Source organism: Leopardus geoffroyi, chromosome B1 (genome assembly GCF_018350155.1).
Source record: "Leopardus geoffroyi isolate Oge1 chromosome B1, O.geoffroyi_Oge1_pat1.0, whole genome shotgun sequence".
In the NCBI taxonomy this organism is placed as follows: Eukaryota; Metazoa; Chordata; class Mammalia; order Carnivora; family Felidae; genus Leopardus; species Leopardus geoffroyi.
In genome coordinates, this window is record NC_059327.1 from 104,399,649 (window position 1) to 104,423,468 (window position 23,820).

The window sequence follows — 23,820 nt, forward strand, 5'->3', positions numbered from 1 at the left end:
GGAGCCTGCTTCGGATTCTATGTCTCCCTCTCTCTCTGCCCCCGCCCCTCGTGCTCTGTCTCTCTCTCTCAAAAATAAACATTTAAAAAATTTTTAAAGAATTATCATTTTGATTTGCAGGTGATTTGCATTTGTATAAACTGAAATATTAAAAAATCATTGGGAGAGGATAGATGATTTTAAGAGGAAAGGCCCACTTCATATAGCCACATTGGTCATGCACTGCAGAACTTTAAGGGATGTCTGAAGAGAGAGAGCTGTGAGGAATGATTTAATTTTCTTTGTGGTTGGTTCTTAAGTGAGTGTTTTGATGTTATGATATGATATGATATGTTTTCCTACCTAAGCATATAACTACAGGGACTCAGATAATCAATAATGTGGTCATGAGAAACCCCTTCCCCATCACTCGTGGTTAATAAAAATTGTTGATTGAATGAGTGAATATACTGGATCTGCTTTTCCTGTATAATTTAATATTGCGTTCATCTCTCCAAGAAAATAACTAGAAATAAAACACGTGTGACAAATGTAGTATTAAAAAGCATATGAATAAAGAATTTTTAAGCTCTGACTCTATATGAGACATATCATAAGCCCTGCAGGGTATATGAGGATAACTTAACCATGATCAGTTATGAGGCTTATATCCAAGAGATAATAAATATTGATAGTTAAACCACAATGTTGATTTTCTGTAATGAATATACAAGCATTCAGATATTCAAAAGACTGTTGTCTCTCTTGATGTAGTTAATTTAGGAGCCTTATTTATTGATTCATTCACTGCACTCAAGAATGATTTATTGTAGACACACTAGGAGATGGGCATTTTCCAAGTATAGGGGATTTATTGAGGACAGAGTATGTAACAGGCATTTTCCGAGTACAGGAACAAGTTGGACAAGTAGTTCTCATGAAATTTACATCTGGTCGGAGGAGACAGACAACAAAACAACAGATTAATAAACAAGAAAAATATCCGATAACAAGAATTCAGGTGCTGTGAGGTGAGAACATCATGTATCAGATGCCACTTTAGGTGGCAGATCAGTGAAGACCTGTCTGAGTGATCAGCCAGATGTAGGTGCCGGGAGAGCATTCCAGACTGGGGGCAGTTAGAGCTTGGTTGCTTGAGGAGCCCCAGGAAGGCCAGGTAGGGGATTAAAAGAGCTTGGCTTTTATTCTCTATTCACTGAGAAACCAAGTAGGATAATTAAGATGTTAAGATATACTTTGTTCAAAGATTGCTCAGGCTGCTATGGGGAGAATGGATTTGAAAGGGGGCAAGTATAATATAGAAAGACCAGTTAGGTGCAGTTGATCATAGTCCATAGTGAGAGGTGGTGGAACTTGGACCAGGGTGTAATGCAGGAGATAGAAATGAACAGATTGGGATACAAGATTTGGGAGTCACATTGACAGGACGTGGCCTGGATGTGAGATTTGAAGGAAACAGAAATTTCGAGAAATTCCTAGATGTTGGTTTGAGTAACTAGGGAGGTGATGGTGTTCTTTATTAATATGAGGAAAACTGGCAGGGAGTGAGATTGGAGCAACACAACAGGTAGGGCATTAGGAATTCTGTTTTCACCCATTGTAAGTTGTCTGTTTAGATATCCACCTCGAGTTGTCAAGTCAGTATTTTGAATTAAAAAAAAAAGTCGATCACCATTTTCCAATGAGAAGGTAAGAAATAAATTGTACTAAATTTTAAGTTGGTAGCTGAAATAATTCAAATGCCTATTTTTATATTGATTTAACAATTTAAGTTACCTGTGCATATTTTTAAATCACATGAAATATGTTAATTTAGACATAGTGCTTTTTTTATCTACATTTTACAAAACAATTTTATTCAAAAGCTTCCTGTACATTTTTGACAGCTTCACATGCATTTTTGACATCAGTTTCTTTGGCACAACTACTGCAATTCTGGGGGGTTATGTAAGTGTTTCTTCCTAAAGGGATCTTTGAAAGGCTTTTATAATAGTATCCAACACTTGAAATTCTGAGGTCATCCTAGTAATATCTGTGTTATTACTTCTCTTACCCATTGCATTATAGACTGGCATATTTTACAATAATGTATATTTACCAAATAATACATTGTTGTTCAAAATAAAGTAATTAAGGCAATATCTGATAAATGGAAAACAACACATTCAGAAATAAGGCAACCTTTTCTTTTTCCCTCCGTATCCTTCTTTTTTCACTTAATAAATTGTGGAGATTATTCACAGCAGTACATATGACCATTTTTCAATGTCTGCCTAGTAATCCATTATAGAAATGTACCATTATGTATTTAAACAGCCTTCCAGTGGTGATATAGGTAGCTTATTATCTTTGCTATAACAAACAGTGCCATAGTGAATATGCTGGTATTTCTTTTGTGTAAAATCTCTGGAACAAAGGATAAATGCATTTTAAAATTTGTTAGATATTGCCTATTTACCTTCCAAGGAGGTGGTGGTAACAATCTTTCGACTGCCAAGAAGAATGAAGAGTATATACCAACACTCTCCAAAATACTGCATTGTCAAACTTTTTTTTTGTCCTGGCCTTTTAGTGAAAATAATACGTCATTGTAGAGTAGGGATTGCATTGTTTTTATTATGGAAAATTCTTTTAAATATCCTCAGAGGTAGTAAGTTTTTGTCTTTTGACAGGGAATTTGAGTTTGGGAAAAGAAAGTCTTATGCATAAGAGATATTAAGTTAGTTGTTACTTTAAGGTTTTGTTTGGTTTGGTTTTATTTTGTTGGTTTTTCTTCTATTTGTTAGTTTTGAGAAGAGGGCTTAGTGAAAAGCAAGATCTAACTTTTAGAGAAAATTAATATTCTTACTTATCTTATAAATTTTCTTAGAAGCTAAGTTTCAAAAGAAAAGCTCCAAAAATGTCTAAAGTAATGGCACTATCAATTGGTATAAGATTACGTTTTGCCAAGGGGAATCATTTGAATTGAACAATCATTTGGATGTATAGTGTGATCTGAAGTTTGTTTAAAAACAAATCACCCACTGTGAAGCCTTTAGCTCAAATGGGTTTCTTTCACAGAAAGGTACATTAAAAACAAATAATTTAAATTTTCATGGGCAGAATTTTTAAAATTAGGTATTGCATACTTTTTAATTTTCTTCCTTTATACCAGAAGTAGATAATCTAGAAGAAGAGATCATTTTTACCATTGATGAACAAGCATTATTTGGATAATATTTACAGAAGTCTATAATTTTTCTACAAAGCAGGTCAAATTATTTATATTTTTCCCTTCTAAATCTAATCTGTATATAGCAATATGGATAAAATTACCTACAATTAGACATATTAGCTAGCCAAATTTAGTTAAATATTTGTTTTAAATTTTAAAATGTTTCACTTCAGAACAAGTTATGTTTTAAACAGCGAACTGATTTTTGTACTTATGTTTTCCTCAGACTTTGTCAAATTTAGTGTCTTTTACTCTAACACAAACTGCTTTTGAGAGAAGCAGACTTGAAGCTTGATGCGTTATAAATCAGATATCTGAAAATCTATGTATATAGGCATCAGACTTTTTTATTAAAATGTTCATTGTGCCAATTGTTCTCTACAGTTTTTCAAAATGAAACTGTCTTAAACAAACCACCTTATTTTTATTTTCTGTGAAAAATTGAATTACTATCTGATCAGTTTGCTGTGAGAGAATTTTTAGCAGTTTTCAGGGATAGCACCTTTCTTTCTTAAATATTTAATATGTCTGCATTCTGTTCTGCAGAGAAATGGTCAATGCCTGGTTTGCTGAGAGAGTCCACACCATCCCTGTGTGCAAAGAAGGTATCAGAAGCCACACAGAATCTTGCTCTTGCCCCTCGCAGCAGAGTCCCCGTGCAGATAGCAGTGCGCCTGGAACACCAACCAGGAAAATCTCTGCCTCCGAATTTGACCGGCCTCTTAGACCCATTGTTGTCAAGGATTCTGAGGGAACCGTGAGCTTCCTCTCTGACTCAGAAAAGAAGGAACAGATGCCTCTAACCCCCCCAAGGTTTGATAATGATGAAGGGGACCAGTGCTCAAGACTCTTGGAATTAGTGAAAGATATCTCTAGTCATTTGGATGTCACAGCCTTATGTCACAAAATTTTCTTGCATATTCATGGACTTATCTCTGCCGATCGCTATTCCCTGTTCCTTGTCTGTGAGGACAGCTCCAACGACAAGTTTCTTATCAGCCGCCTGTTTGATGTTGCAGAAGGTTCAACACTGGAAGAAGCTTCAAATAACTGTATCCGCTTAGAATGGAACAAAGGCATTGTGGGACACGTGGCAGCATTTGGTGAGCCCTTAAACATCAAAGATGCTTACGAGGTAAGTGGGGCATCATTGAGATGGGGTAGCAGGATGAGGAGAGGAACATGGATGGAACATTGGACAACTGCTGGGAGTGGTAGGGATATTTCAAGCTGAGATGTAACAGGATTACTGAATGTAGTAATTTGCACACTTACTTAAAATTGGTACGTATGGTAAGAACTTTCCCATCTTTTTAAATGCCAGGGTTTCTTTACTTGTGGTTGAGTCAAGGATGTGGGCCCTAGAGAAAGCTTGTCTTGTTTTCTTCTTGGTGATAATTTAACATAGCTCATCTCATAGCTGTATTCTCTTTTTGACTATAATTATCCTTATCTATTTTGTCTTCCAAGGATTTTACTGACAATCTAAAATGCTAGGTCCAAAACCTGTCAAAAAACGAAACCAGTAGTCTTTTTTCATTCATTTGTTCATTCATTTACCTATTTATTCAAATTAATTATATTCATTCATTTGAAGTCCCGTTGACACCAAAATCTGATTTTCTTTCTTTCCATATTTTCTTTCATTTATTTTATTAAACAAATAAATTTATGTCTTCAAAAAAATAGAAATTGTTGCTCTAAAATAGTTCAGCAGAAAGATTTGGTATTTCTTCTACTTTGCTTCAATTATATACAGGTCTTTAATTATGGTCTTAAAGATTACACTATATGATTCTTCAAATTTTTCATTTAAAATTATCTTTTTTATTAATAGAAATATGTTTTTTTAAAGATTTATTTATTTTTGAGAGAGAGAGCACAAGCAGGGAAGGGGCAGAGAGAGAAGGCAACAGACGATCTGAAGCAGGCTCCGCGCTGACAGCAGTGAGCCCGATGTGGGGCTTGAACTTACCAACCATGAGATTGTGACCTGAGCCAAAGTTGGCCTCTCAATCAACTGAGCCACCCAGGTGCCCCAGAATTATGGTTTTTAAATAAAGCATCTTAGGGACACCCGGGTGGCTCAGTCGGTTAAGTGTCTGACTCTTGATCTTGGCTTAGGTCATAATCTCACAGTTTGTGAGATCCAGCCCCATGTGGGGCTCTGTGCTGACAGTGCAGAGCCTGCTTAGGATTCTCTCTCCTTCTCTGCCCCTCCTCCAATTATGTGTGCGCACTCTCTCTCTCTCTCTTTCTCTCAAAATAAAGAAACTTAAGTAAAAAATATAAATAAATAAAACATCTTAATTGAATGGCAGTTTGTTTATCAGGTATTTTCAAGCACCGTAATAGAACAATTGTTCTAGCTACCTACCATGTGGTACACTAAATATTCCGTGGCAATCCCGGTTTGCAATTGCTCTCTGTAATTTGAAGGGTCATTGCTTTTTTTATTCATCCCTGTATTCATGATAGCTAATGCAATGCCTGGCATATAGTCAAGTCTTTTTTTTTTTAACATTTATTTATTTTTGACAGACAGAGACAGAGCATGAGTAGGGGAGGGGTAGAGAGAAAGGGAGACCCAGAATCAGAAGTAAGCTGCAATCTCTGAGCTGTCAGCCCAGAGCTGGATGGGGGGCTTGAATCCACCACCCGCGAGATCATGACCTGAGCTGAAGTCAGACGCTTAACTGACTGAGCCACTCAGGTGCCCCAGTAAAGTCTTTTTTTTTTCCAAAAATTTTTAATGTTTATTTATTTTAGAGACAGAAAGACAGAGCACAAGTGGGGGAGGGGCAGAGAGAGAGCCAGAGACAGAATCTGAAGCAGGCTGCAGGCTCTGAGCTGTCAGCACAGAGCCCGATGCGGGGCTCAAATCCACAAACCGTGAGATCATGACCTGAGCCAAAGTCGGACACTTAACCGACCGAGCCACCCAGGCATCCTCCCAGTCAAGTCTTAATAAATATTTACTAAATTAAAATTATATAGTAGATAGGATAGGTAAGTAGAATAGAAAGGAGGTCATAATAGATGCCCAGGAAAATGTGGTAAGTTCAGAGAAGCAGGAGATATCATTAGTTGGGGAGATGAAGAAATGTTTCTTTGAGGAAGCACCGCTTGATATGGACCCTAGAAAACAGATAAGATTTGAATAGATTGGTTTGTGTACATGGTGAAATCCAGATGTAAAGAGAAGTTGAAAGAAGCAACAGGGCAGGTGCACCACATGTCATCGTATAGACATGTGTAGGTAATAGTGTAGACATTGAGGAGCTATGGGAGCAGAGCCTGGAGATTACTGGGGTCTTGAATGCCAGGCTGAGGGGTGTGTATGTGGACTAGAACCACGAGGGATAATTAAAGGTGGTTTGAAAGGGGGATTGCTATGATTCATACTGTGCTTTAGCAGGATGAATTTTATAGTGGTCATAAAATGAATTAGAAAAATTCTAGAAACTGGGAGGACAGATTATTGAATAGTGTGAGGCAGTGAGTACCTGAACCAGGACACTAGCCTTATGAGCAAAGAAAGGAGTGGATTTCCGATAAAGAAGTGGAATCTGTTGGAGTTGGTCGCTAATAGGAGTTGAAAGTGAGGGGAAAGGAAGAGGTAGGATGACTGAGGGTTTGAAGATGGGTGAGTAAATATGGTAGCCAGTGAGGAATATTGAGGGCAGGGATTTAGGGAAAGATGTGAAATCCTGAGGTATTTTCCAGAATCCATTCTATACAAGGAGTTTATTCAATTTTGATTCTTCTTGGAGCTCTCTCTGCAACTTCTATGAGCTCTGGAGCAACGTCACACCGTCGCAGACTACAAGCGGGGTATTAAGGACACAGCTGAAGGATTGCTGCCAAATTTGCAGAATTCCCTTCCTGTCTTAGGTGACAGCTGGGTTTCCACTTTTCAATGGCACTATAGTCCCAAGTACAGTAGGACCATAAATATGCTTCAGCTTCACTGAGAAAGCCTTCATTTGTCTGCGTGGTTCTGAGTTTCTGCAGCCCTGAGAATTTCTTCACTTATATGCATTTTGTTTAATACGCTTACCATTTTTGACAGTGTCAGTTTTATTTTGCAGTTAGTAATGATTTAATTCTTGTACTGTTGTCTCAAAGGGGTCCATGTCTTTGATTTGCAGTGCTTCCAGGGTGAAGCGTCTTAGCCTGTGGATTCTTCATGTTGCTGCATCACCCTTGGCACCCTTGATCCGTGTTTATAGTGGCCCTGCAGAAGTTATTTGTGTCCCAAGGATTTCATTTAGAAGTTGTGGGGTTGATCTGTGACATACAGTTTACATTGCTGTTGACAGTAGAAGTCAATTGGCTAATGGATAATTCATAATTCAGCCCCACCCATGATTCATATCAAAATAGTGTCTCATAGCCTTTTGTGAAAGTAGTCAGAATGCATTCTGTTTTCTGAGTCCTACCTCTTTAAACATGCATCTGTGAAAATTACACCCTAAAAGCAGTATTTCTTAAAGCTTATTTGACCATAGAACCCTTGAAAAGTTGTGCAAAACCCCAAGGTGGCCATGAAACATAATCATACTCAGATTGAAGCTAAAAACAAAAAAATAGTCTCATAGATAAGTCAGTTATAAGAAGTGGTCAACATTTGATTCGTTTTTTAAAACTTTGTAACAGAATGATATAAATGTGAGAAGTCATCTATTTTATTACTAATAAAATAACACATTCATTTATTTAAAATATAAAACAAGATCCATAACTTAAACCAGTGATTCTCAATCAGACCGCAAATACTAATGAGAGGGTATTTGCTGTCTGTAGATAGATGTTCAATCACACATCATCTCCTTCTGCATCAACCCGTCATTCGTGTAACTTTCCTGAATGTGGCACAGCATTTATTGATAATAAGATATTAAAACGTAATCATCAGAACAACTCAGGACAACTGTGTAAATGTGTTTGGTATTCTTCTTCTATATGAAAACTAGGTATCATCTAGTATCTATATTGGATTGTGTATAGTGAAGGTTTTTCAGAGAAATTGACTCAGTAGGATACACATATATATGAGAAGAAGTTTATTACAGAAATTAGCTTACTGGATTATGGAGGCATAGAATTTCCACAGTCTGCCCACTGCCTGAAAGCTGGACAAGTAGGAAAGCCAGTGGTGTAATTCAGAGTCTGAAGGCCTGAGAATTGGGCAACCCGTAGTCTAAGTCTGTTGTGGGTTCGAATCCAAAAGCCTGGGAACCAAGAACTTCAATGGAGAGCAGGTGGGCAGAAGAAGGTAATGTTTCAACTTAAGTAGAAAGGATGAATTTGTCCTTCCTCTGCCTCTTTGTTCTATTCAGGCCCTCAATGATTTAAATGGTGCCAACCTGCATTGGTGAAGATCTTCTTTGCTCAGTTTATTGATTCAAATGCTAATCTCTTCTAGAGACATCCTTACAGACATATCCAAGAATAATGTTTTACCAGCTATTCGAGCATTCCTTAGCTTAGTCAAGCTGACACTTAAAATTGACCATCACAGATTGCATTGAACACCTAGTGTCATGCCCTACAGAACCCTCAAGATTCCCCAAGATTTCCTGTCAAAGGATTTGTATTGTCAAAACACTCTTTTTTCTCCTAAGTCAACCAGAATGCAAAACTTAGACTCTTCTCCTATTTCCATAGGACAGCCACTCCAGGTACGCTATGATTTCTAAGAAGAAGACTTGGAGGGTTTTAGGGGAGGGTCTCATTGCCATTCATATGGCCTTTACCATGTAGCTGCTGTTCTTCCCCACCCTGATGACTTCATTCCTCCTTTTGCATTCCTTATCAAGATAAGTAAGTCTTTACCGTCTCTCACTTTGCATGTCTCACTTTATCAAGAAGTTTTCCTGAAGAACTGTGAGCCCTCTGGGGAGCCTGGGTGGCGTAGTCGGTTGGGCATCTGACTTCGGCTCAGGTCATGATCTCACAGTCCGTGAGTTTGAGCCCCGCATCGAGCCCTGTGCTGTCAGTTCAGAGCCTGGAGCCTGCTTAGGATTCTGTCTCCCTCTCTGCCCCTCCCCCACTCACGCTCTGTCTCTCTCTATCAAAAAATGAATAAATGTTAAAAAAAATTTAAAAAAAAGAACTATGAGCTCTCTCAAGGAATTTCTAATGAGTAAAATGATTTCCAAAATGAATTTTGGAAGAAAGAAGTAACAATATCAACTGTTTTAATCTTGATAAATCTACCAATCTGTCATGATCTAATTGCACCCCAAGGAACATAGTGTGGGAACCACTATATCTGTCTTTGTTTAATGTTCTAATAAGTTTTAGACATTGTCTTAAAAATGCCACTCTGTAAGAGAAAAATAGCTTATAAATTGGCAAGTCTACTTATGTTGTTTTCTGTTATTTTTACTTTTATGTAATTTCAAACTTAAGGGAAAGTTGTAAGTCTAGTAGAAGAAACTTCCATATACATTCTACCCAAATTCTCCAGCTGCTTATGTTTTGCCACATTTACTTTATCATTTTTTTCTTCCATATATAATACATGTAAGTAATATGTGTATACTATTTTTCTGAACCACTTAATAAGTTGGAAATATTTTTACTAAATTTTTCAGTGAATGTTTTCTAACTGGGATATTCTTTTATATAATTTGAATACATTTGTCCAAATCAGGATTATGATACAATGCTATTACCTAATAGTCCATAGTTCAATTTAGTCTATTGTCCTATTAATGTTCTTCATAGCTATTTTTTCCTCTGATCAAGGGTCTGATCCAGAATTATATAATGAATATGCTTGTCATGTGTCTTTAGTCTTCTTTAAATCTGGAATAGTTTCTCTGTTTCTTTATCTATCTGTACATATATTTTGAGAGTACAGGCTAATTATTTTGTCAAATTTTTGAGGAGACTCAAAGTAGGCATTTTGGACAGAACCACAGATATCAATGATGAGACCTTGTTTGGGCTTCCAAACAACAGTCAGTTCTTCACTTTTCCTACACCAGGTGATATCCTACAACCCAATTCAATTCTGATGCTAACTGCTAGTAGTTAGCACTAACTACCACTCGTAACTAACTGCTGACACTATACTACTACTAGTTAGCACAGACCCCACAGTCTAAAGACTCAATCCCACTAGATTGTCCACAGTTCCCAGTTCAGATACCAGCCACAAACAGGGCCCCCAAGCTACCCACATTTATGCCAACCTACAAATTAGGTGATTCCTCTTTCAGGTTCAGTAATTTGCTGGAATGATTCACATAACTCAAGGAAGCACTATATTTACAATTATAGTTTTATTTTAATGTATACAATTCAGGAACAACTAAATGGAAGAGATGCATTAGGGCAAAGAATAGGAGGTGGGGGAACACAGAAATTCCATTCCTTTTCCAGGAGGTGCACCACAATCCTAGCACGTAGATATCTTCACCAACCTGGACACTCCTCCAAACCTCATTGTTTTGAGGTTTTTTTAAATCAAGGTTTCATTATGTAGGCATGACTGATTAAATCCATTGGCCATTAGATTGAATTCAATCTCCAGCTCCCTCTCCCTTCTCTGGAGGTCAGGGGTGGGGCTCAGAGTTCTAACCCTATAATAAGTTGACTGATTTTTCTGTAGCCAGTCCCCATCTGGAAGCTCTCTGGGGCCCACTCACTTATGACTCATCTCATTAGCATGAACACAGGTACAGTTGAAAGGGGCTTGTGTTGACTATCAAAAGACTTTCCTGTTACTCAGGGAATTACAGGGATTTTAGGAGCTCTGTGCTGGAACCTGGGACAAAGACTAAATATATATTTTATTAAATACCCACAGTCTTCTCAACATATGTTACCAGGAAGCATGTGATTTTGATTTATCCCACTGTTGATGTTAATTTTGAAAACTTGGTTAGTGGTGTCTACTAGGTTTCTCCACTATAAAGGTACAGTTTTTCTATTGTAATTAATAAATCTTATGATGAGGTACCTTGATATTGTGTAAATATTCTATTCTTCATGAACCTACATTTGGTAATTTTAGTATCCATTGATTCGCTAACTCCATCATAACTTCTATATTTTTTAGTTCTCATGTAACGAAGAGTTTGCCTTCTTTATTCATACATTCCTTTATTTATTTCACTATGGACTCACAGATTTTTGTTTTGTTTAATGAGTTATGATCTGTTGTTATCTTTATTTATTCAAATTCTCAAATTATATCCAATTCGCCAGGCTCTGTGTCTTTTTGTTATGTTGCCATCACTCTGGGTTTTCTTGCTTTCTTGTGGGCTGAAAGTTCTAATTGGCTTAACAATATGTTCCAGGCTTATCTTACACTTTCCCTGTCCTAGTCCTAGAATCATTCATTTCCCAAGGAACTCTGGTTCCTTTCATTGGAGGAAATAACCAAGATAGAAACCAAGATGTGAGCACTAGATGTGTTCATTACTTCTGGTATGTGTTTGTTGCTACCAGTATGTCAGTAGACAGAGCTAGGAAAAAAATATGTAAATATACAACACATGCCTATATTTTATTTATTTTTATATCAAAGAATTCTTAGTGATACCTTCAACACCTCAAGGTGCATTTTGTTTCTCTTCCTCCTTTTTCTATTGGGTGCTTCCTTCTCAAAAAATGAAGACCCAGGCTTCCTTATCTTTACATATTTATGCATGTTCAAACCAAGTCCCAAGCTCTTTACTCCTTTCTGTAGAATCTGGTGTCTCTCCCTTTAGGCTGAACAATTTCCATTAGCACTTCTTATAGTAAAGGTCTGGTGGTGACAAATTGTCTCAGTTTTAGTTTATCTGAAAATGCCTTTGTTTTGCCTGTTTTCTTGAAAGATATTTTCACTGGATAGACAATACTCAGTTAATAATTATTTTTCTTTCAACATTTTAACAGAGTTTTCCCATATTTTTGGTCTTCACTTTTCTCATGAGAAGTCAGCTATCCTTTGTATTTTCATCTTATGTTTCTTATGTATCATTTTCATAATATGTGTGTAAGTTTAAGATTTTCACTAACTTTGGAGAAATTTTGGTCTATGTCTTTAAGTATTTTTCCACTCCATCCTCTTTCTTCTCTTTGGGACTCCAGTGATATATATGCTAGACCACTTGATGATGTCCCAGAAAACACCAAGGCTCTGTTAACTTTCTATAGGTTTTTCCCCTCTCAGTCCTTCTGATTGAGTACTTTCTGTTGATTTGTCTTCAGGTTCACTGACCCTTTCTTATTTTGTTCTTCATCTGCTATTAAATGCATCGATGAACTTTTCATTTTAGACATTGTAGTTTTCAGCTCTAGAGTTTCCATTTGTTGTTTTTTTAAGTTTTTTTTTTTTATACTTTCCCATCTGTTCATTATTACCATGTTTTCCTTTAAGTCCTTAGGTACATTTATAATAGAAGCTTTTAAGTCCTTGTCTGTTAATTCTAACATCTGAATCATTTTTGAGTCATTTTCTATTGACTACTTTTTCTCCTCCTCACCATGGGTTGCAATTGCAAGTTTTCTTCACATGTGTTGCAATTTTTTATTGTATGCTGGATATTGTGGATGTTTTCTTGCAGGGCATTTGGATCATATCATCCTTCTTTAAAAGAGGGCTGATATTTGTTCTTGTAAGTGGTGAAATTACAAATGATCTTTTTGGTCCTGCCAGACTTGGTGTTATTGTTAAGGTAGATCTATTTTTGTTTTGAATACTGCCTTAAGGAATACTCCTCCCCTCCCCCCACCCCTTCCCAAATCAAGGGTATGGTCCTTACTCCTAAGGAGTAGCCTTTCTGTGTCTCAGCTGAATGCCTGAGGTGCTTAGTGAGGTCTCTCCTCTGGTTGAGCTGGAGCTCCAGTGCCTCCAAATATTTACCTAATTGGTATCACCATTCTGCTTTCAGCCTTCAACACATAATTTTGGCTAGTTCTCTTAGAGCCTTGCTCTATACATGTCTGAAGTGAATAGCCACTCAGTCTTTTGCCACTCCTTTTACCCCTTCCCCTAATTCCCCAACATAGCTCTCTTATTAGGTACTTTGCCTTGCAAATTTTAGCCACTTTAGAAGCCCTGAATTCCTTTCAGTTCCATTTGGAACTGCTACTGCACTTGTGTACCACCTACCTTCTTGCCAGCAGGAAAATGCCCCCGGAAGAAAGCCAGAGTATTGCCTGGTTGTCATGTGTATTCCCCATTTTCATGGTCTGTAGTTTAGCTGTCTCATATATTTGTCTAGTCTTATATTTTTCAGTAGGAGGGCATGTCTGGTACCAGTTGCTTTATTTTAGCAAGTGGATATCCAAGGCTTATTTTTTTTTTACACTGTTCTCATAAACAGTCAAAGGAATAATCATGATAATAGTACCGCTCCATTTTTTCTTTGGTGTTGGCCGGAGCTAGAGCAGTTAAAAGTTCTCTATGTGTATTGCCTTTGCCCTAAGTGCATTGTTAGGAAAATTCTTTCAGATGACCAAATTCACCTAAGGTGAATTTGAAGCATACATTATTCCCACTTCCTTCAATGAAATGAAATTTAGGCTGCTGTTGATTTTAAGCTCTTAGTATGCCCCCAAAGCTGTGAAAGTCCTATTGTCAGTCTGTCAAACTCTATTGCTTTGATTAGATAGTTGAGTTTGGTTCTCTTCTTTATAAATTGGTCTTGTAATTTAAATATTCATTAACAAAAATTGCTGAGGATGTATTTTATTCATATTTTGATTATTAGCTTGTAGAATAACCCACTACATAAGTTAATAATTTTTTACCTCTTTAATTCATCAATATCAGTATCCTGTCTGCCTTTTTAGATACATTCCAATATAGTATGTTATTTAAGAAAGATTTTTTTAAAATATTCAGCCAAAGTTTTCCCTGTGTCTCAGTATAACTTTGAGCATGTTTGCAAAAAAAAGGCAAAAATGCAGTACTGTTTATTTATAATCTAAAATATTTATACTGATTTTCCACTATTTTATAACTTCTGTCTTGAAATTGTCTTTAATGCCAAGTTCAACTTTCTTGGGAAATTTGGCCTCATTTCTGACCCCAGTTGATGGAATCTAGTGTAATCATTTACTTCATTCACAGCTTTGGCTTTACATGACTTGACTAATTAAAAAAATAAATAAATGACTTTCAAAGATGAGGATTTTCCATTGTGGCTATTCCATGTTCTCTGAAGGGAATTCCAAAAACAGAGCTTTTAGAGCAATGTTGCTATAATTAGGTTGAGCATGTAACTTCCCAAGACTATTGCTTTGAGGGGAACAACACTCATTCTGGTATGTTTGTTTCCATTCTAATCTTATCTCATATAGTAGTATCTGTCCATTTCACCTAGTGTGTTTTCCCCCTCACTTACAAGGTTTGTTTTAAACTATAATAACCTAAAAATGATCACATTTGATAACGGTGATATTATTTGTTAATTAATTCCTTCATTTATTTACCAAATGCTTTGGACTTCTTTTGCTAGTGTTGGGAATACAGTGACAAACCCCCCCCCAAAAAAAATCCCCTCATAGAGTTTATAGCCTAACTTTAATCTTCCCAATCTAAAGTTCAACAAAAATAGCCTGTACCCTTCTTTAATTGACCCACATTTAGAACTTTTACACCTCTCAGAAGTCCTTTGTGGTTATTGGATGTGTATGATATAATTTGTAAGAAGAAAAAAAATACAAAGATTAAGGAGTTGTTTACAGTCTGATTGAGGCCATACAGCTTGTTTTACATACACATACACATGAAAATATTTAAAATTCCTATGAACACCTGAGATAGAAGACAGAATACTGAGGTAATATATAAACAACCATTATATGGGAAGTAAAGTCAATATTAAGCTGGTCACTTTGGAGTTGGTAGGTTTTATAGGAAAAATTTCAGAGCAGAGATACTTTTCTTTAGGATGGCACAGAAGAATCAGATAGCGAGATGGGAACAGGCAAATTGTATTACAGAGGTGGAGAGTTGCCGCTTTTTTGTGAGTCTAAGGAATGCTATCTAAATCAGTTAATATTTTGAATTTCCATTATTTCTGAACATTTGTTTGAGTCTGTATTTTTTTGGTTCTCATAAACACTAGCTACTAAAAAATATAAATTTATCTTTGTCAAAGATGATATGTACTTAGATGATTTGATGTCTTTCCCAATGATAAAATTGTCATTCAGAGCAACAAGGTAAGTTGAAGGTTAGATTTTTCTAATCTTATAAATCAGAAAAATCAAATCTGTCCTTGAACAGGTCAGTCATTAAATTGAATTTCTTTTTTTTTACTAGGATCCTCGGTTCAATGCAGAAGTTGACCAAATTACAGGCTACAGGACACAAAGTATTCTTTGTATGCCGATTAAGAATCATAGGGAAGAGGTAAGCCAATTTTCCATTTTGTAAAAGGTCATTTGGAAACACTTTTCTTTTTGAAAAAAACTTTTACTTCGCATGTTTATGAAATAATACTGTAGTGACAAGTTAATTACGAAGAGCTTAAATATTCTCCTAGATTTTTTTATTTAGACTTTAGATAGGGCTGAATCTTGATAGAGACTTTACTTTGACTTAGAAATAGATTTCAGACTTTTTATTTCCTTACCTCACTACCCCACCACCACCCTAGGACCTTATTCTCTTTTATGATACATAATTGTGATTGTGGTTAGAATCAATTTATTTCATATTATATTGGAAGCATCTGAATAATGTTCATTTCATAAATGGTTATCCAATTGTAATGGTCATCAGCTGATTTTGTGGGGAGGCATTCAAAATGAGGTTTTGAAAACATGAAAATTGTAGCTAATTCCAAGTACATTTCATTGTGAAATTATAACAAGCAAATGAAATGTTTTGGTTTATATTTCATCTGACTAGAAGGTTTGGATTCTGTTAGCACTAAATTCCCTCTTCACCCATACTTATTTGAAAAAAAAAAAGTTAATAAATTCACAGTCAAATTGTATGTTTCAGTTAAACGTTTTCAGTCCTGACTGCACATCACAATCAACTGAGGAACTCTAAAATACTACCAATTAAATCTGACTCTCTGAGGGCAGTGTGTAGACACTGATATGTTTTTTTTTTTTTTTTAATTTTTTTTTTTCAACGTTTATTTATTTTTGGGACAGAGAGAGACAGAGCATGAACGGGGGAGGGGCAGAGAGAGAGGGAGACACAGAATCGGAAACAGGCTCCAGGCTCTGAGCCATCAGCCCAGAGCCTGACGCGGGGCTCGAACCCACGGACCGCGAGATCGTGACCTGGCTGAAGTCGGACGCTTAACCGACTGCGCCACCCAGGTGCCCCACACTGATATGTTTTTAAAGATCTCCAGATAATTCTAAAGTGTAGCCAGGGTTGAAAATCACTACTGGAAGTGAAAACAAATAGATTGGAAGCACCCACACTGGGGCATCTTAACCTTGGCTGCACATTAGAATCACTTGGGAAATATTGAGAAACTTTAATGCCCAGGCTTCACCAGAAATCAGTCTCTGGAGTTGGGGCCCAAGCATCAGTATTTTGACATTCCCAGGTGATTACAATATGCTGCTAGGTTTGAGAACCACTACCAAGGATACTAAAAACACTTCGATACTGCTGCTTGATATATATTCAAATTATGACATCTTTCCTTTCTCTCCTCCATCCGGTCCTTTACCTAGTTCCATTGATTTTCACTGTTGGAATTTTTCTCACTTCAGTTCCTTTCCTTTCACACCTATTGCCATAATTCAGATATTGAAGCAGTGCTTGAACTTTTAAAATATTCTCGTAAGAGGCTTCTGTACTTGCATTCAGTTTCCCTTCAGTCCTCTCTGCTATATGCCCTGGGAATTTTCCTAAAACACAGCATTCTAAACCAGTGCTTCTAAGACATGAATGTGCATATGAATCACATAGGGATATTGTTAAAATGCAGTTTCTGAATTCTGTAGGCCTAGGTGGGACCTGAGGTTCTTTTCTAACAAGCACCAAGTTGATGCAGACACCCCAAGTCTGCAGATCACAATTTGACTAACAGGATCCTAAACAAGTTATTTTCCAGTAGTCTAAAATAAGTTCTCAGTGTCTTAGAGTTGCTACCTGGTTTTTTAAAGGGGATAGTTAGAGCCAAAGTCACTAAAAGTACTTGCAGTTAAACCATGAATAAAATTAATTAATTAACTATTCAGTTAATTAATTGGTTAATTATGTGGGTGAATAAATAAAATGGAAAATGCATGGACTAATGATGGGTTGCCAGATATAGCAGCTAAGAAGTATGTCCCTTGCAATATTTGTGACGTAGTTAAACTAAAAATTACTTGTCGCTCATCTGAAATTAAATTTGACTAGCTTTCCTGTATTTTATCTGATAGACGTAGTTATAAACCAAGAGCTAGAATTCTGTGCACTTGAGAAGACTGTATTCAGCTTCCAGTTAGTTAAGTATATGGGAAAATTGTGATCCAGAAAACAACTTTGTACTGGCCAAAGACTGAGCCTGCAATCATTCTCTGATTAACTTCTCTTTCTAAATAGTGCGAACAATCTCACCAACATTGGGGATTGGGGGAACCCATGAGAATGTGCAACAAAACCACCAGGGCAGAGTGAGTGGGACCACAGGATACATGTGTTTCTCTCTTTATGACTACCTGTGAAGATGACTTAAATTAAAACAAGCAAAAGGCTGTATTGAGGTATAATTTAACACAATAAAATTCGTCCATTTTAAGTGTATGGCTTGATGAGTTTTGGCAAATGTGTATACAGACATGTAATCATCACTGCAATCCAGATACAGAACATTTCTGTCACCTCAGATATTTCCCTGTACTCCTTGCAGTTGATCCCATCCCCCTGCCTCCCTCAACCGCTAACCCCTAACAATCACTAGTCTGTTTCTTGTCACTATTGTCTTTGCCTTTTCTTAGAATGCCATATAAATGGATTCCTACAGTATATAGTCTTGTGTGCCTGGCTTCTTTCACTTAGTATAATGTTCGTGAGATTCATCCATGTTGTTGCAAGTATCAGTAATTTGTTCCATTTTGTTTTATTTTATATTACTTTATTTTATTTTATTTTATTTTTTTAATGTTTATTCATGTGTTTTGAGACAGAGTGTGAGTCGGGGAGGGGCAGGGAGAGAGGGAGAGGGAATCCCCAGCAGGCTTTGTGCTCTGTCAGCACCGAGCCTGACTGTGAGATCATGACCTGAGCCAAAGTCAAGAGTCCTGTGTTCAACTGACTGAGCCATCAAGGCGTCCCAATTCCTTTTTATTGATGAGTGATTTATTCCATGGTGTGAATATACTAGTTTGATTATTCATTCATTGGTTGATAGACACTTGAATTGTTTCCAGTTTTATGAAAAAAGCCACTATTATGAAAGAAGCCACTGTGAGTGTTTGCATATGTGTGGACATAATGCTTTCATTTCTCTTTGGTAAATATATAGGAGGGGACTTGCTAGGTCATATGGTAGGTGTATGTTTAATTTTATAAGAAACTTCCAGACTCTTTCCCAAAGTGGCTGTACCACATGTGTTCTTACCAACAACATAAGAGTTCCAGCTGCTTCACCTCCTTGGCAACATGTGGTATTATCAGTTTTTAAAACTTAAGTTGTTTTAGTAAGGATGATTTGAATTTGATTACGTGAATATATATATATATTCATATATATATATTCATATATATATTCATATATATATTCATATATGTATATGAATATATATATTCATATACATATATTCATATATATTCATATACGTATATTCATATATATTCATATACGTATATGAATATATATATTCATATACGTATATGAACATATACGTATATGAATATATATATATAACCCCACTCTCAACTAGGGCGGTCTGCTTACTTCCAGATCTGATTAAAGTGGGTCCAGCTACAGTTCCCAGATTGTGATTGTCCAGAGCTCTCCCTCAGATTCCTGCTATGTTCCTGAGCAACCTTAGTCTGCCTGCCTCCATGTCCCTTCATCCTCTCCTGCTGTCTCTGCTTTACCCTGTAATGACTAGATAGGAAGCCAGGGCTCTTCACTGGCCTTCACAAAAGTTCACTCACACCAAGCGTTTCATGGAACAAAGAAACCTTCAGTAACTTCACTAGAGACTTAGTAACGTTATTGAAAGGAGGGTTTCCAAACACAGATTTTAAAAGGTCTTGCTGACTGTCCCCACTCTCTACCTTCTCCCACCTGCTCCCTCTCTCCCATACTGGCACCATGCAGTTCAAAATTATTTCCTGTGAGAATCATTTCTTCAGAGAAAAAGGAATGAAGAGAAACAGAATAGAATCCTCTGCTATGCAAAAAAAAAAAAAAAGAAAGAAAGAAAAAGAAAGAAAGAAGAAAGAAAGAAAGAAAGAAAGAAAGAAAGAAAGAAAGAAAGAAAAAGGAATTTGGCTGACAGAACCAAGGCCAGTAAGAAGATGCAGTATATGACTTTCAGAATTATCTTCAAATTTATAGCTATGTAGACAAACTCAGGGCAATGTTACTTTTGTGTACATAAAGAAGTACTCTTTTTTCACAAAGTTTTTGAAGTTGAGGTGGAAGGCACAAGTAAAGCTTTGGGAGTAATTGCCTTTTTTTTTTTTTTTTTAAAGTTTATTTAGTTACTTTGAGAGAAAGAGTTCGAGAATGCACCCCTGTGAGTGGGGGAGGGGCAGAGAGAGAGGGAGAGAGAGAATCCCAAGCAGACTGCATGCTGCCAGCACAGAGCCTCATGCAGGGCTCAATCTCATGAACCGTGAAATCGTGACGAACAAAATCAAGAGGCGGTCCCTTATCCAACTGAGCCACCAAGGTGCTCCTGGGAGTAGTTGTTAAGACTGCTGGCTCTGGGCTTGAATCACATTACCACTCACTTGATAAGTACCCAGGTTGCAATTAGTTAATCCCTTTGTTTTCCGGTTTTCTCATCTGCAAAATGGTGTTATAAAAGGACCTAACTCTTAGGGTTTCTGTGAAGAACAGATGGGTTCATGCATGCTAAGGGCTTACAGGCACACTGAAAGTGATCAATAAATGTTATGTTTTAAAAGGAGACCTAGAACTAACAGAACTTTTAGGAGAGATAAGGAATGATATAATTATATGAAGAGGTCATTAGCCAGATGGTATAACCAGCCAGCTAGGGCCAAGTGATAACCAGAGCAGTCCCTGCCTTAACCTGATCTGTTGTCCCCTAACTTTAAGCTTAAAAGAAAAATGCTTTTCACTGTTTGTGCTCATAAATAAGGTGAAATCAATTTGGTGTTTTCCCTTTTGTTAGTCCAACTGTATTGAGTAAGCCAACGCCAATTCCAACTAATTACCAGGGAACCTCAAATGAGGTATGATTTTATAAACAGTCAGTAAATAGTTTATTTTACTGATTGTTCACAAAATGTCCTGGTACTTGTTAGTGACCAGTGTCTTAAGGCATAGACACTGACGCTGGAAAGCTGCTTGAATGGAGAAGCTGAATATTGAATACTAAAGTCTGAACTATAACATAATACAGAAAATTCAGGAAGAGTTTTATGATTCAGAAAAATATTTAATTTCCTTATTTGCCTCGTCTTCCTTTGAAATATTTCAACTAATTAAAAATTTTCTGGAGTTCTTTTCATTAATGATGTAATCTTAATGTGTGATAGATAGAGCAATGCTTTTTTTAGAAATCAGGATCATAGATATTGCTAAACTTCTGTGACAGAAATTTTTGAAAAGAACTGTAGTGGGTAAGTTTTTGCAATCTTCCCCTGTCCTGCTCCCTTCTAAGAGAATGGGGTTAATGCACAAAGTGGTGGGGGCGGGGGGGGGGGGTACTGAAGAAGCTTGAAGAGGCTAAAACAATTTATTTTGGAAAGGCCAAAGAGCTGTTGGCTAGAGAAAATAAATGAAGATGAGAAGAGGAAGGGTCAAGGGAGAAAAGATAGCCAGCCCAGGCTGTATATTAGAGTGGTTTGAGGACTGTGGGGTAGGAACTTGGAAATAACTGCCTATCCTGTGGAAACTGTTCTAAGGACCTGGCATATATTAATTCATTTAATCTTCCTAGCAGCCATAAAAGGTGGTCATTATTTGTTCCTACTTAACAGATGAGAAAACAGCCATGGAACATTTAGGGAACTTACCCAAAGTCACATAACTAAAAACTGGCAAAGCTGAGATTCAAATCTAGGCAATGTGTAAGTGAAGTAAGTCAGACAGAAAAAGGCAAATACCAGATGATTTCACTTACATGTGGAATCTAGAAAGCAAAATTAAACAAATCAGAAATAGAATCATAAATACAGAGAACAAACTGGTTGTCACCAGAGGGGAGGAAGGTGAAACAGGGGATTAGGAGGTTACAAACCTCCAGTTTGAAAATAAAAAAGACATGGAGGTGAAAAGTATGGCTTAGGGAATATAGTCAGCAATGTTGTAATAACTTTGTATGGTGGCAGATGGACTACACTTCTGTGGTCAGCATTTCATAATGTATGTAATTGTCGAATCACTATGCTGTGCACCTGAAACTAATATAATATTGTAAGTCAGCTATGTTGTTGACTGTTCAACAACAACACAAATAGACAATCTGGCTATAGAGTAATAACATGGGAAAGAGGGTTTCTTAAAATTCTGCTGTGAGAATGGGGCATACCTGGGTGGCTCAGTCAGTTAAGCATCCGTGTCTTAGTTTCCACTTAGGTCAGGATCTCACGGTTCCATGGGTTTGAGCCCTGCGTCAGGCTCTGCACTGGCAGGGTGGAGCCTGCTTGGGATTTTCTCTCTCTCCCCCCTCTCTCTGTCCCTCCCCTACTCACTCTGTCTCTTTCAAAATGAATAAACTTAAAAAAAATAATTCTGCTGTAAGTGATGACTGCATCCACTTTCTTCCACTGCAGTGAAAGGGCTAAGAGAGGGGGATGGGAGGTACACTGGTGTCTTTAGTGTCGCTCATGCAGAGGCAGGACTTGAGGGTGAAAACAAGGAGATCTGGCTGTATTCTGATGACTTTTAATGTCAAGTGTTTAAACCACTCTGCAGACAGACTCCAGGAGGAAATTTTCTCCAGGGATAAAAGAGTTACGGGAGCATGTTTCATATTAATCTGGGCCAGCGTGCTCCAGCAGAGAACCATGATGTGCACATGAAGCATAATGAGAAAAATTGCAGCAAACATATGAATTTTAAAGACTGCTGTCAGATTTCTTTCAGACGTACTGCAGGATTTTTTTGGACCTGGCACTTGGACCAGTTTTTATTTTTGTCGCTTGGCATTAGTCTTTTCTATGACCAGACAATTCTTTTATGTTTAGTAAAGAAGTGCAGGGGAAATTCAACTCTTTCTATCTCAGATGACCCACTTCTCAAATACTGCCCTCCCCTGAAGTATTGCTCGTTATGACATGGTAGAGATGAGTGTTCTTTTGTATTTAGAGGCATTATGGAAGGCATTGTTGTGAAATAATGCAAGTTCTTTGAAAATTTCTTACTGATCTGAGCTGGAGATTATATCCAATATTGTCTTTCAGGCTGGTCTGAAATACCTGTTTTCTCTGTCGACTGTAGTTACTAAATAGAAATCTAATTTGGAATCACAGATTTTTTTTCCTTCTTTATTTTTATTTTAGCATACTGATTTTATTTTAACACACTTGATGACGTACTTACTATTCTTCGACACAAATATAAGTTATGAGGAGATACATGGTAACTTTTTTCCAGTGTGATAAAGGAGCATTTTAGCTAACTATCTAAATTTATATCTTCTTTAAAAAAAAACTGAAAATTAAAAAAAACCCTAATTTTTATGAATGTTTTTATGAGATAAATACTTTGATGAATCAAAGAAATTTCATGCCTGCAGAAATCACAAAATAAAGCATTATCAGATGTGTAATTCCTGCTGCAAACGTAAAGTTTTCTAGAATTTAGGTTCTATGATCTTATCTGCTTATTTTATTTTTTTTATTAAAAAAATTTTTTTTAATCTTTATTTATTTTTGAGAGAGAGACAGCGTGTGAGCAGGGGAGGAGCAGAGATAGAGGGAGACACAGAATCTGAAGCAGGCTCCAGGCTCCGAGCTGTCAGCACAGAGCGCGACGTGGGGCTCGAACCCATGAACTGTGAGATCATGACCTGAGCCGAAGTCAGATGCTCAATCAACTGAGCCACCCAGGCGCCCCCTTATCTGTTTATTTTAAAGTAATCTCATTTTTTTCCTCTGAATTATCTTGTTTGGACAAATAACTGTTGAATCCCTAAAATATGCAGAGCATTGGTCTAGGCAGTGAGGATATTTAAACAATGAAGCAAGGAAGGTACTTGCTGGAAATTTTTTTCAATTTCAAGATGTAGATCTTGTACACTAGACGTTAACTATCAGTACGCGGTAACAAGACAGGTGTTAAGTGAGTTCAGTATTCAACTCACTAGGTCAAAGGAACGACTGAATTTTGAGACCTAGAGAAATTAAAGAGGAAAGAAGTAAGCTGTGGTCTCCTGCAGCAGATTCCTGCTGTTTATATCACAGCCTTACGAGAGAAGCACATACAAGCTTTACATGAGAGGGTGGAGGCAGGGGAGACGCTTGCCAGCCATCTCGTGCTTAG

General features: G+C 37.0%; 1 protein-coding gene across 7 annotated transcripts in view; it reads left to right on the forward strand.

The window, feature by feature from the left end:
- The window catches only part of PDE5A (phosphodiesterase 5A), a 141,021-nt gene that overhangs the window by 16,711 nt on the left and 100,490 nt on the right, over positions 1-23,820 (forward strand). For all 7 annotated transcript variants that reach the window (XM_045468788.1, XM_045468760.1, XM_045468785.1 and 4 more), the window contains exons 2-3: positions 3,761-4,349; positions 15,492-15,581. In XM_045468788.1, the coding sequence (XP_045324744.1) occupies positions 3,761-4,349; positions 15,492-15,581 (679 nt within the window). The remainder of the gene's footprint in view (positions 1-3,760; positions 4,350-15,491; positions 15,582-23,820) is intronic.